Raw genomic sequence first — 16,045 nt, forward strand, 5'->3', positions numbered from 1 at the left:
ATGCTGAGATTATGATAACCTCTGCATTTAGTTTTTTTTATTTTGTATATAGGTGAAGTCTTTCAAAGTCCATGTATCTGACATAACTTGCCAATATAAAAAAAAACCAGACACACATTTTTTTTTATTACCACCATTTATATCAATACTATTAAAATATGACAGTATGTTAACTCATCCACCGGTATGGTGTCATAATCAATTAGTCTCATCCAAATTAATTGAATTAAAAAAGAATGAATATAAGGAGATAGTAGGAAAATGTCAATTATAGCCATGAACATTTTTCATATTATGCAAAACAGACAAAACATTAAAAAGATAATAGGAACTACGGAAAATAGAGAAAATGTATAATACCAAATGGGGACCCCCTGTTTTTGTGTGTCACTTCTCCCTCTTCAAGATCAAATCATCAATATGGCCCTCTATCCTAAAGGAAGTATGCATCCTCCCTAATGTTTATTCATGGTGAATAAGTTGGGGAATAATTGAAAAAAAATGATTTCTGGATGTCCTCTACGTCATTACTGTAGGTTTAGGATTTTATGCCTATCTGTATACTACCTCCATAATACCTCCATCTCAGGCACACTCAAACAACAGAAGTGCTGTTAATTTTTTGGCAATTCAGTGACATATGTAACTTAACTATATGGTATATTCTATCAAGGGTCTTTGATAAACACTAACTACGATTGTTTGAATCATGAGACCATTTTATTTACTGAACTGGTACATTCTTTTAAACTTCAATTCACAAATAATGAGTTTTCAGACATATTCATAAATATCTTCTTGTGTCTTTCATAACTGCATTGCCTGGGTTACTTTCTAGTAGACAAACAAAGACAAACAACAGTCACAACATGGTCCTGATTGTCTCAGTTGGAGATAAGTTATACCCTAACAATTATTCAATAGTGTTCAGGATCTACTAACCCGGATAATTCAGTCGTATTATTCCGCTGATCTACGATTACTACATTAACGCCTGAATGCATAGACAATAAAAAATCTTCAATTAATCATTCGGAATTAGCTCGGGATTTACCTATCTCGATAAAATTGAGCTGATTGCTGATTGGTCACCTCTTCTACAGGGCACCAATCAAAAGCCAGGATTCGTGAAGAGTTTTTATCTTGTTAGGAATTCAAGCCCTCGCAAGTAGGAGAGATCGATTACGGGGAGGGACTGACTTATTCGGGTTAAGGATCTACTAAAACTTGTACATGTATTAAGTGACTATGCTATAGATTTTTTTAACAGCTTTCACAAAATGACATAGTATATATGAAATGATCTGTACAGATAAACAATAAACAATATTTGATAATATAAGATAACTTTGGTTAAGTACATGACGGGTAAACATTGAAACTAAGTTATCAAATCTGATTTGTATTATCAATTTATATTGATTAAAATATGACAGATTTAAGTAGCTTTCATAGTATAACTGTCTATTTATATGGTAATTTTTTATGTTTATTTCAATATATATGGACCTTATTATTGAGCTGTGCAAGTGAAATAAAAAAATTGTCCTCAATTAAAAACAACACAGAAAAGAGAAATCACAACAATTTTGCATAAAAATAATCATGATAATGGAAATGAGTTGAAAAGTTGCTACACATTGTAGACATGGTTAGATAGATGAGTAAATTTATGATACAAGTTAAGGGATACACCTGGCTTACAGCATTAACAAGAGATTAACTTACTTATATGGGCATATGTTGGCCTGCACAGGGTGTATGTAATTATGGAAACTAATTATCTAATTGGGACTTGAATAAGAATATATATAAACATATAAATAGTAATTGGACTTGACATGTCATAAATGTCAGTGACATTTGGTGTTTTTTTAGTTCAGTGAATTAACTTATTTCATTTGAAAGTAACTATCAAAGTCATAACTATGACAGTTCAATTTTTCTGGAATGAGTATATACAAGAATGTGTCCATAGTACACGAATGCCCTACTCCCACTATCATTTTCTATGTTCAGTGGACCTTGAAATTGGGGTCAAAACTCTAATTTGGCATTAAAATTAGAAAGATCCTATCATAGGGAACATGTGTACCAAGTTTCTAGTTGATTGGACTTCAACTTCATCAAAAACTACCTTGACCAAAACTTTAACCTGACTCAGGCACTATCATTTTCTATGTTCAGTGGACCGTGAAATTGGGGTCAAAACTCTAATTTAGCATTAAAATTAGAAAGATCATATCATAGTGAACATGAGTACTAAGTTTCAAGCTGATTGGACTTCAACTTTATCAAAAACTAGCTATCTTGACCAAAAACTTTAGCCTGAAGTGGGACAGACAGAAGGACGAACAAACAAACGAACGAATGGACACACAGAACGGAAAAACTAATGCCCCTAGGTAGGGCATTAAAAAATGTGGTATGATCGCCTGTACTGAGAAAACTGTCCACAAAAACCATATGAGCAAATACATGTCACCTTACAGCCTTCAACAATGACAAAACACTTACTATATAGTACTGTGAATTCATTTATTATCGTGGGTATCAATTTTCGTGGATTCATGAAAACTTGCACTTTCGTGGATATTTGAGTTCATGGTTTTGATAATCTCTGCATACAAAGCCTATAGAAAATTTGCAATTCGTTGTACATTTGAATTCGTGGTTCAACTGTACCCAAGAAACCCACGAAAATTGGTATCCAACGAATATTAATGAATCCACAGTAAGCCATAAAAAGCTGACAAAATGGTGCCTTCAAACATGTTTATGTGTTACATATTTGTTTTCGTTTATTTTTTGTACATAAATTAGGCCGTTAGTTTTCTCATTTGAATTGTTTTACATTGTCATTTCAGGGCCTTTTATAGCTGACTGTGCGGTATGGGCTTTGCTCATTGTTGAAGGCTGTACAGTGACCTATAGTTGTTTATTTCTGTGTCATTTGGTCTCTTTCGGAGAGTTGTCTCATTGGCAATCATACCACATCTTCTTTTTTATATTAACCCTGTCACATTCTATAAGTGCCTGTCCCAAGTCAGGAGTCTGTAGACTATAGTTCAGTGGTTGTTTTTGGTTCATGTCTGTCATATCTGTTTTTTTTCGTTAATTGTTTTGTTATAAATTATAAATGAGTATAAAAATAAAGAAATGTGGTGTGATTGCCAATTGAGAAAACTTTTGCCAAAAACCATATGAGCAAATATATATGTGTCACCTTACGGCCTTAAACAATGACAAAACCCTGTACTGTATAGTAAGCCATAAATGGCTATAAATCTGATGCCTTCAAACATGTTTAACCCTGCCACATTCTATATGTGCCTGTCCCAAGTCAGGAGCCTGTAGGTCAGTGGTTGTAGTTGGTTCATGTCTGTCATATTTGTTTTTCGTTGTAAATTAGAGTGTTAGTTTTCTCAGTTGAATTATTTCACAATTTTTCATATCAGGGCCTCTTAAAGTAGACTATATGGTATTTGTTTTTTCTCATTGTTGAAGGGCTTACAGTTGCCTATAATTGCTTACATTCACTTCATTTGAACTTAAGGGGATAGTTGCCATTGGCAATAAATATGTGGCAATAATACCACATCTCCTTATTTTTATTTATTATATTATATTATAAATAAAAAAAGTTCACATCATGATAAAAACATGTATATTAAGTTTTATGTTGGATAGACAAATGGAAAGATGTGTCAACTTGAAAACATAATGGTCCCTACTATCGATGGCAAACAAAAATTTGAAGTATTCTGGAATCAGGGAGTTGATGAGCTATGAATATGAAAATGCATCCATACTAAATTGCAGGAAGACTAGATTTGTAGATTCAGATAAAAATGCCACAAAACTTTCATGGGATGGATGGAATGAAAAATACAGGAATAGAAGGATGGATAGACATAAAATAGTACACTCTCCTCCTGAGGGGTATAGTAATACCTACCTGTTTTACCCTTGACCTTACAGCCTGGTTAGAATCTGAGTGATTGTCTGGTGAGATTATATTTTGTCCTGAGGTTGGTACAGGTGATTCTGAAAAGAAACAGGTAAAAGTAACCAAATCACATAATACTATTATTAAGAATTATGTCAGTGGATAGTTGACCATGTGGTCACTGACAAGACCAGGATGTAGGAACCCAGACTTCATTATGTTCATTAAACTTCATATTTCTCTTCTTTCCTCTTTCAAGGCAATGGTCTTTCTGTTTGTAGTTGGACTTTGTAGCTTTTTTATTGTGTTTATATACTTTTACAACATATGGTCTATTATAAAATTGAGAATGGAAATGGGGAATGTGTCAAACAGACAACAACCCAACCATAGAGCAGACAACAGCCGAAGGCCACCAATGGGTCTTCAATGCAGCGAGAAACTCCCGCCTCCGGAGGCGTCCTTCAGCTGGCCCCTAAACAAATATGTATACTAGTTCAGTGATAATGGACGTCATACTAAACTCCAAATTATACACAAGAAACTAAAATTAAAAATGATACAAGACTAACAAAGGCCAGAGGCTCCTGACTTGGGACAGGAGCAAAAATGCATTGACCTTATTATGCATGTTATGACATGTATAAAAGGCAAAGAGGGAGAACTTCAGGGTTTCATTTAACCCGAATAATTCAGTCCCTCCCCGTGATCGACTCTCCCACTCGCGAGGGCCTGAATCCTTTATACAATAAAAACGTGTCACGAATCCAGGATTTTGATTGGTGCTCTCTGTGAGAGAGAGCCAATCAGCTAATAGCTCAATGTTATCGAGATGGGTAAATCCCGAGCTAATTCCGAATGATTATTTGACGATTTTTTATTGACAAGGCCTTCAGGCGTTACTGTAGCCATCGTAGAGCAGTGGAATATAACGACTGAATTATTCGGGGTTAGGTTTCATTAGGAGGCTGTATCCAGTACTTTCACCAATCTACACTACATATTAGTAAAGCCTGAATTTAGATATCTTTTACAATGTATTTATGCATGATATATTTAGACAAGAGGCTGTCAGAGTGACAGCAAACCGGATTTTCCTGCAGAGGTCAAACACTGCACAGTTGAGCAAGTATGGACACAACATTTAAGCTTATAACAGCTCTGAATTTGGACTGTGATTGAGTATTTGACACTGCATAGGTTTGTGACCCAAAATGAATGTAGTCAAAGAACTGAAAAATTTGAAATTAGACATTTACCTATTTTGGTTCAATATTTAAAATCTAAGTATATTGTAAGAATTAGCATATCAAAGAACCCCAAGAATTAAATTTTTTTTTATGAAATACTCATTTCTGTTTAAAGGGAAATAACTCAAATTCATATAATCAATAATCATAATAAACAACCAGGGATGACTAAATACTCTAAAATTACATATGATGCAATCACTAAAATATTGTTAGAATCAGCATATCAAAGAATCCCAATTTTTGATGAAATTAAACAAAAGTTTAATTTAGGACCCTTTGGACCTCAGTGTGATATTAGCTAATTAATAATGAAAATAAATACAGGTTTAGATTCAGCATTTCAAAGAACCCTATATATTTTTCAATTTATGTTGAAATCAAACACAGTTTAATTGTGGACCCCATTTGGACAAATTTGAAAACTGGGCCCAAAATCAGAAATCTAAATATATGTTTATTAATAGACAATATAAGCTTAGTTTTTAAAGGAGTTTACTTCAACAAAAAAATATATAAAACATTCAGAAAATTAGTTTTTACAGAATAACATACAAAGCTACCACAAAATTCTTCAAACAATTTACCAAAGAAAAGAAAAAAAAAATCAAAATTTTATATATCATTAATACAATGTCTTTTAAAAATCTTTAAAACTTATCTGTGATTATCTTCAAAATGTCTAATAATGAACAGTAAATTTCTAACTTTATTTATACAGTCCTATATAGCTTATAATCATCAAATCAACACTTAGAAAACAGAAAATTTTCAAATAAATCTGTCAATCCAATTATAATTGTGTGAGACATTTACTAGATGCTCTTATCTATCAACAGGTGAAAATTAGTCATGTTAGTGTAATCAAACTTTATATATATAATTAACCATTTCTGTTCAAAGAGAAATAACTCAATCACATGTTTTCATGTTATTGAGGAGACACTGTTTGGCAGCCACCCATCCGCCGTACATCCCCAAATCAATAACCAATATTTCCTGAGAAAATCCGGTTAAAAAGTACCACCTATACCTATAAAAGGGAAAGTGTCAGTCCTCATAAGAAACCCCTGGTGCTGATTTGAGTGCACATGCTAAAATGTCTCGCCTGTTTTACTGATTATTGAATTTATTTTGAAAGGTTTTATTACAAGTATCAAATAAATTTGACTTTATTTAAGTTTTAGGAAAATGAGATCACAGTCATATTAACCATACCATATAGACATTTACACCTTACAATCATTACAAACACCAAAATCTCAACATTGACCAATGAACCATGGAAATGAGGTCAAGGTCATATGAACCGTGCCAGATCTATTTCTTGTAATATCTGAGAGGTAGACCAAACCACAAAAACTAAACATTGTCCAATGAACCCTTGAAATGAGGTCAAGGTAAGATTAAACCTGCCAGAGGGACATGTACATCTTACCATCATTCTATACACCAAATATAATGGCCTTATTGCTTATAGTATCTGTGAAATAGACCAAACCACAATAAAATGCTTCGCTGAGCGCAGCTGGATACGACCGCAGAGGTCCAACCCTGAACAGTTGGGGCAAAAATGGACACAATATTTGCTCTTGATACAGGTCTGAATTTGGATTGTAATTAAATATTTGGCACATAATAGGTTTAAGACACCGAATAACTGTAGTCAAAGAACTTAGAATTGGTTATATAATTTGAATTTATATTCAATTTTTTGCTTTTGTGCAATACACTATGGTATGGCGAAATTGACCCCCCCCCCCCCCCCAAAAAAAAAAAAAGATTTTATACCCCCCTTTTTTTGCAAAAAGAAATATTTGAAGAAATATTATTTTCAATTTCTGAAATCTGAAATGAAAAAAAAAATTGCCCCCACAATTTCTTTTTTAACTCCCCTCCCCCCCATAATTTTTTTTTCACCTCCCCCCCCCTTTTCCAAATAAAAAAATCTTTCCCTCATGATTTGGTCATAATCTCAATTCAAATTTCCAAAGGAGTTTGCAACCATAATTACCAATTTAAATACATCATAAAAGTCCCCCAAATTTTTTGAACCCCCTTATGATTCATCACCCCCAAACTCAATCCCAGCCTTCCCTTTGTGGTATGGTACCTTGCAGTGCAATTTCATAGAGATCCATACACTTGAACACTAGTTATTGTCTGGAAACTAGAATAAAATTGAGAATGGAAATGGGAACATGCTTGTTTTTTGGCCCCTTTTTGGCATCAAATTCCTAAACGTTTAGGGCAATTACCCCCAAACTCAAACCCAGCTTTCCCTTTGTGATATGGAACCTTGTAGTACAATTTTATAAAGATCCATACACTTACACACAAGTTATTGTCCTGAAACTTGAAAAATGCTTGTTTTTTTCCCCTTTTTGACCCCTAATTCCTAAAATTTTGAGGCAATTAACCCCAAAATCCATCCCAGCCTTCCCTTTGTGGTATGGTACCTTGCAGTACAATTTCAGAGAGATCCATACACTTGAACACAAGTTATTGTCTGGAAACTAGAAAAATGCTTATTTTTGGCCCATTATTCCTAAACGTTTTGGGCAATTACCCACAAACTCAATTCCAGCTTTCCCTTTGTGATATGGAACCTTGTAGTACAATTTCAGAAAGATCCATACACTTACACACAAGTTATTGTCATGAAACTAGAAAAATGCTTGTTTTTTGCCCCTTTTTTGGCCCTTAATTCCTAAAATTTTGAGGCAATTACCCCCAAAATCAATCCCAGCATTCCCTTTGTGATATGAAACCTTGTGGTACAATGTCAGAGAGATCCATACACTAACACACAAGTTATTGTCTGGAAGTTACAAAAATGCTTATTTTTGGCCCCTAATTCCTTAACTGTTGGTACCATAACCCCCAAAATAAATCCCAACCTTCCTTTTGTGGTATTAAACCTTATGGTAAAATTTCATAGAGATCCATTCACTTAAACTAAAGTTATTGTGCGAAAACCAATGTGTCTTCGGACGAAGAAGGAGATATGGTATACAAAATAAATTCCCACATACACTAAACATAACCCAAACAAATCCAAAGGAACATATATCACTTTAAATGCTCAGATTTATCTCACAGGAGGCCTTTAGCACAGAGCACAAACTCACACCAAACTGCAAGATTCAGCACTGTTTTTTCTATGTTTTGTTTTCATTTTTATATCATCAACATGACAATTGATTAATTCTAAAATTTTAATTTCAAAACACACAAACTATGAACATGCAACATTAAAATGAGTACTATTTAAGAAGGAAAAAAATCAACAATGTGTGTATAAATAATAATACTTTTTACACAATTATCAACATTTATTATTTCTGGTCTGGATCTGTGCTCTTCATACAACAAAAGAAAACTGTAGAATATATAGTTTCTCTTCACTAAAAATGGCAAGTTCTTTATCATTTTTAAAGCAAAAACCGTATAAATTCTTCAAAGAACAATTTAGATCATATTTAAAGTCAATGCTTTTCAAAACATATCCATTAGAATCAAGAATTACAAAATCGCCATCTTTCCCCAATACAATAGTACTGCCTAATGGGGCAGACTCTACATCAACAGGTTGATTAGCAAAGTAAGTCCACTTTAACTTCCCATTTTGACCAAAACCTTTTACTCTGTTTTCTAAGAAATTAATTATACAGACTGTTTTATAAGTGTTCTCCTTCATTTTAAATTTGTATGGAGAAAAATAAAAGTACAAAGGTGAACATTTTTCACCTAAAAATTTGTCCTCACAAGTAATAGTTCGAACTAAAATTCCATTTTGAGATATTACTGCTATGTAACATGTCCCAAACATGCTAAACCTACTGTAAACCAGTGATGTGTAACTTCTGGAATAAAGAATAAAAATATTTCCATCTCTACTCCCACAAAGAGCTAAAACAGAGTAGTGTGCATCTGGAATTGAATAAAGTGTTCGGAATTGATCATGTTTGTTCCTTAATTGAATGGCATGAGTGTCTTTAACTGCAAAAACAAGCTCATTCGTCTCTAAAAATAGCATATCAGTAATAATAGGTCTGTATTTTATTCTTGGGGATTTATCTGGAATCATTTCAAGAAGATGCTTCCTATTTCCAATCAATATTGTCCCATCACTTGCCATGGCTACTGATGGATGGTAGAATGTGTAATACGTGTATGCTTTATTTCGATCGCGAAAACCCTTTAAATTGTATGAGCTTGTTATTTTGCATTCAACATCTGCTATTCCATCACCTTTTCTAAAATATCCAAAAAATCTATATACACATATTAAGCTTTTTTTAGTTTCTTTTGATACAGAAATATTTTTAGTTTCTCTTGGTACAAATAATGGTATGTGCGCGGTATTGATCATGTTGATAGACACATTTCTGACATCATTTAGGATCTGTTCTATATCATCTTTAAATTTGGACTTGTTAATGAGTTTAATTTTTTCTTTTAATTCCCTCTGAAGTTGTTCTAGTTTAACTTTCTCCTGAGAGATAACATCAGCATTTTTTACTAAAGTTTGTTTTAGCTCATCCACCAGATCGTCTGAACATTCTGTTATCCATTTTTTCAATTGATCCGCCCGTTTTAAAATTTTCTCCTTTTCTTCCTCAAACTTCTTCTCATGAAAGGTAGACCAATCTTTCAATGATTTCAGTTTTCGAGTTACAGGGGGAAGCAGGTTTTGTTTTATGTGATTCTCCTCTGACTCCAGCTCTTTCAGAGTATCCTCATGAATTGTATTAATAGTTTTTAATGTATGTCCTGAATGAAAAGAGAGTATAGACACGCATTCTGGACATACCAGACAACTGCATTCAATACAATAGTTAGTACAGTAATGTTCCTTGTGATCCTTACAATTAATGTTCTTCAGAATTTGTTTCTCATAGACTTTCCTTTCCAACGGAATAGCCCCCACAATGTCATGATCTTTCCTTTCCAAAAGGACAGCCCTAACAATTTTATGATCTGTCCTTTCAAAATCCCATAAATGGCATCTTTTACATTCATAGCATAATGGTTTATCACAATCTGAACATATCCACTCAGTTATTTTTTCGTCTTTGCAAAATGTGCACACTTGAATTTGTGCCTTATTACTTGATGAAGAAGCCATTACCCTTCCTATCTCTCAACACCACATAAAATAAATTTAATGTGGTGTTTTTACAACATTATCAAATAGTTATTGTTATCATTCTAAATATATATAGTTACGTTTATCATTTAACAGAGGTGAACCTTCATTTGAATAGTCCGGAACAGTGATAAAATTATCAGAAGTTGGCAGTACATACAAATACAGATGAAAGTCTCTATTTAAATGTCAGGAAACATAGATTAATATTCTCCATAACAGTAGTATATACATGTAATTGAGGACAGTGTATTTTGCACTGTACATATCAAATCAAGATAGAGTGAACAAATAGAATGATCAGTCACACGAATCACAAGGTCCTGATATAAATAAGGTCAATAAACTTGTACAACTACATGCATAGAAGTACCCTATATATAGAAATAGAAATTTTTATTTTTCCAATTAAGTAGCCTTGAGGGTATCATATACAGACATTAATAACAATACAGAAAGAATTATCATTACTTAAGATAAGATCCTGTCAGGAGTCACCCTAGAGGAGACAAATCTAAATGTTAGTTTGTTAAACTGTTAAAGATGTCTCCAATTTTAAAGTAAAACCTCTATTCTAATTTTTTCAGTGGCTGAGATTTATCAGTATGTCACTAGGGGTAGAATAACAGCCCCTTTCCAAATTAAAAGAATAAATGACTTTAACTGTCCCAATTTCAATCACATAATCCCAAACATCTGAGTAAATTATTGTTATTGCCTTTAAGGTGGCTCGGGTGTCTTCCTCCATCTTGGATTTTGAAGTAGTTGGTCTTTAATGAAATGTGCAAATTTTGAGAGTAGTATGTAATTCATGTGTAAGACTTTTGATATAAATATAGAAAATAATGTGTTTTATCATATTCCAGGCTGTAATTTCTAAAAAAAAAACAATCATATTTGGGTTTGATTCAATTTTTTTTCAACTTTGCCATATAAGGGGAGATAACTCAGATAGTAGGGGAGATAACTCAGATATAGTAATTTTATATTAGAAAGTGATGTGAATTTAACTATTTTAATATGTAGCAAGAAAACAAGTTTGGTGACCCCATTTTCTCTTTTTCTTATCTTAAAGCATGTTGTAAGAGCTATCTTCTCACATTTTATCTTAAAATTCTATCAGGTAGTTTTCATTTTATCACACAAAATAGGATTTTCCATGCATAATCTTATAATTTTGCACAACCTGTAGCGTGAAAAAAAGTCAGGTGACCCATACTTTTTATTATATTTTTGAAAAAGCATGATAAAAACTTCATTTTGACAAATTATATAAAAAAATTCTATGGATTTTAATTAAGACGCCCCAGCCACCTTAATTTGAAATTTAGTTTACAACTTTTTTGATGATTATGATAAGGATTTCAAATTCAAAGAAATTTCCTTAAAAAATATCTTGGATGAAAATCTCACATTTCTTTCATACAGTCTGTTGTGCATCAACCAATGGTGTACTAACACATTTAAAGTTCTGTAAGAAAATCTGAAAAAGGTCACACAGAAAAATTAAGCTTTACTTAAAGAGGGGCGAAAGATACCAGAGGGACAGTCAAACTCATAGATTGAAAATAAACTGACAACGCCATGGCTAAAATAGAAAAAGACAAACAGACAAATAATAGTACACAAGACACAACATAGAAAACTGAAGACTAAGCAACACTAACCCAACCAAAAAATGGGGGTGATCTCAGGTGCTCCAGGAGGGCAAGCAGATCATGCTCCACCTGTGGCACCCGTCGTGTTGCTCATGTTATTACAAACCCGGTAAATAGTCTAATTCGGTAGGTCGCATTTGTGAAAAGGGAGGGGGATTGTAGTTACGACATAAGGAACATATCCGACATCATCTGTGAAACGGTTATTCCATAACGGTCAACCAACTAGTGATGTCGGGGACAGCAACATATTTGTCATGGAGGTAGGACAAGTGTTTTGCAACATTTGGGTCTTTAAAGATTGACATAGCATGGGTATTGATAGACCCATTCAATTTCTTAATTCTGATTTGTATCAACAACCTCACAGCCTTAATCCATTCCGAAAGAGTATCTACTTCTTCTTTCACGTGTTTAGCCCATTGCCTGGCATAATCCTCAACTGAATCCATCAGTATTTTGAAGTTGTATTTCCAATTGATGGATTTAGGCTCACGATATTTCGGACCTTTGGATAACACATTTCGCAGGGAAGTGTTACTGTGGATTCATTTATTTTCGTGGGTACCAATTTTCATGGATTAAGGAAAACTTACATGTTCGTGGATATTTAATTTCGTGGTTTTTGACAATGTTTGCATACAATATACATGCAAGCCTATAGTAAATTTGCCATTCGTTGAACTTTTAATTTTGTGGTTAACATATAACCAAGAAATCCACGAAAATTGGTATCCAACGAATAATAATGAATCCACAGTATTGACAATGTTGAGGTCACCAGGAATAACGTGGCCAGCCGGATTATATGTGAATTGGGAACTAGCACAAGTGCAATCTGGAGGTTTAGACTTGAAGTCGTCAATATTTAGATCCAGCAAAACATGTTTGTAATTGAAAATTTTAGTTGCAATTTGTTTGGTATAGGTATAAGAAATAACAATCATTCATATCATGACTGACGAGACTGATCACTTTTTTTTTTACCTCAAGTCAGTTAGATGTTTTCTAGGATTCAATGAACTTGTTGAAACCTAAAGGATGATATAAATAAATAAATGAAGAATGTGTCTATTGGACGCAGATGATGCCCCCACTTACATATAACGTCATAAAGGAACATAACTCATGAACGGTAAAAGTGACGCCACCCAAATCTTTTTCTATTTTTCTAATTTTTTTATTGATTTCAACAGCAAATTACTAGAAAAGTACAGGGTAGGTTGTAATTAGGAGTACATCTAAAAAGATATACATCAATTGAATACACTTAATTAGTTTTAATATCATAAAGTTTTTTTTTATTTATTTACCATTAAGGAGTCCTAATTCTACACAAGCTGTTCTACAGGCTGCAAATTCTGCTTCTACACTAGATCCAAATAAATCTGTAATTGAATAATAAATCATGTAAAATATAATAAAGAGCTGTGCTCTGAGTGCATGATAGGCCCATTGCTTTTTTGTTCGTCTTAATGCTTTAAAAGAATTAATATGATCAACCAGAAATACTGTAAGAACTGCTCAAATGGACCCCCCTACCCCGAAAAAGAAAAAAAAGACATGCACATGTTACCAGTTGACACAAAACATGGATAATTTGGCACTATTAAAGCTACCTTAATTTAGTTTAACTAAGTTTGTGACCTCTATTTTGTAAGGAATAACATTCTGTAACTGTCCAAAGTGTGAAAAATGGACAGTTTGTTTGACAATTTTTCACATAAATAAAGTTCCATAACTCTGCAATATCATAACAGAAACATCTAAAAAGAAACAAAAGGGAGCTTATTTCAATTAATATACACAAATCATCATTTTTATGAAAACTGCTCAAAGCTCTTTTGAGTTATTTTCAGAAAACTGGAAAATCCCCCCAGTAAAAAAAGTCCCAATACTCCAAAACGTAAAATCAGAAATTTTTTTAAAATCGAAAAGGAACTTTAATATGTCACTGAAAATAAACTTTTCACCAAAGTTTCATGATTTATACTCAAAGCTTTTTTGAGATATAGTCAGATAACTGGAAAATCCCCCATTATTTTTTACGAAAAAAATCCCCTAACTTGGAAACATAACATCTAAAATTCATAAAAATCTAACAGATATGAACAATTCACCAAAGTTTCATGAAAATGTGTGAAAGTGTTTTTGAGTTATTGTCCGAAGTGTAGACGACTGAAAGACAGATGGACAGTATACATAATATTTCTGTAAACTGCCTTATAAAAATAAGAAAATGTGGTATGATGGCAAATGAGACGACTCTCCACCAAAGACCAAATGATGTAGAACATTGCAACTATGGGTTACAGTGTTTATGCTTTTAATAAGTCTGAAATGGTAATTATATTTGGCAACATTCCCAACGAATTAGTTTTCCCAAAAAGCAAAAAAGCAGAAAACTTGTGGCAATTGTTGATGTGATCTGCTATACACCAATCCTGACATATAATGTTATGCTAATAAACTTGAATCTACACATTCTCCTCTCAATTTGTACTTTTTCACATGATATCAAAAGCATGTACTCTATTAAATAAACTAAAAATAAATACTAAGATTAAAATCTTGTATGCCAGAAGCTTGTTTCTTTATTAGGCCAAATAATGTACAAAGTTGAAGAACATTGAGGACCCAAAATTCAGAATAGTTTTGCAGCTAGGGGTATAAAATACTAATTATTACGAAAAAAGTAATAAAAAAAGTTTAATGCTAAAAAAATAAAAAGGTATTTTTATTGATTGATGTGTACTGATTGATAATTTAGTTTTAGATGCATGATTTTTTTCTTAGTTGTTATTGGCTTTTAATTAGCTGTCAGTAACGGCGAGTACTCTCAGATCTGTACTTAGTGTCGTTTTGTTGTTCGGATGTACAAGTATCTGGTCACGTCCACTCTGTTTTTATTGGATGTATTTCTATTTGTATCCATCTGATGAGTTAAGCCTTTTTCAACTGATTTTTATAGTTCGTTCTTATGTTGTACTGTTACACCACTGTTAGGTGAGGGTTGGGGTCTTGCTAACATGTCTAACCCCACCACATTCTAAATGTATGTGCCTGTCCCAAGTCAGGAGCCTGTAATTTATTGGTTGTCGTTTGTTGCTGTGTAACATATCTGTTTTTCATTTATATTTTTGTACATTAATTAGACCATAAGTTTTCTCTTTTGAATTATTTTACATTTGTGATTTCCGGGCCTTTTATAGCTGACTACATAACAATAATATGAGGCTTAAAGATAGGAAGATATCTATAGTGAATTTAAACAAGAGGCTCTCAAGAGCCTGAATCGCTCACCTGTATTTCAGAGGAGAAAATTTTTAAATATTAGCAAACTTGATGAACAAATTGTGTAAAATTGTATTTAAAGGGCAATAACTCCTTAAGGGGTCAATTGACAATTATGGTCTTATTAACTTTTTTGTAGATCTTACTTTGCCGAACATTATTGCTGTTTACAGTTTATATCTATCTATAATAATATTCAAGATAACAAAAAACTGCAAAATTTCCTTAAAACTACCAATTGAGTGGCAGCAACCCAACAATGGGTTGTTTGATTCGTCTGAAAATTTCAGGGCTGATAGATCTTGACCAATTGAACAATTTTACCCACGTCAGATTTGCTCTCAAAGCTTTAGTTTTTAAAATGTAAGCCAAAAACTGCATTTGACCCCTATGTTCTATTTTTAGTCATGGTGGCCAGATTTGTCTATGGATCAAAACTTCGGATACAATTTATAAACTAGATACCCTAAGGAACATTTAGATAAAGTTTGAAGGTTTTTGGCCAAGTAGTTTCAGAGGAGAAGATTTTTGAAATAGTTTACGACGACAGACGACCACGGACGCCAAGTGATGGCATAAGCTCACATGGGGCCCTTCAGGCCCCGGTGAGCTAAAAAACTGAGATAGACAGTCAAAAAAATTGCACCAACACAAGCATGGCTGAGTTGAAAATATTATTAATTTTGAAAATTGGTTGCTTGAGTTACAAAATTAGAGTAAATGCAGCAACACAACAGTATAC

At 33.1% G+C, this 16,045-nt stretch overlaps 1 protein-coding gene across 30 annotated transcripts in view; it reads right to left on the reverse strand.

Annotated features, from left to right (window-relative positions):
• Positions 1–16,045, reverse strand: part of LOC127723211 (tudor domain-containing protein 7B-like) — a 96,374-nt gene that overhangs the window by 67,955 nt on the left and 12,374 nt on the right. For all 30 annotated transcript variants that reach the window (XM_052229739.1, XM_052229757.1, XM_052229749.1 and 27 more), the window contains exons 9-10: positions 13,323–13,397; positions 3,959–4,047 (exon numbers count right to left, since the gene is read on the reverse strand). In XM_052229739.1, the coding sequence (XP_052085699.1) occupies positions 3,959–4,047; positions 13,323–13,397 (164 nt within the window). The remainder of the gene's footprint in view (positions 1–3,958; positions 4,048–13,322; positions 13,398–16,045) is intronic.

This window comes from Mytilus californianus, unplaced genomic scaffold, assembly GCF_021869535.1.
Source record: "Mytilus californianus isolate M0D057914Y unplaced genomic scaffold, xbMytCali1.0.p SCAF_13, whole genome shotgun sequence".
Lineage (NCBI taxonomy): Eukaryota > Metazoa > Mollusca > Bivalvia > Mytilida > Mytilidae > Mytilus > Mytilus californianus.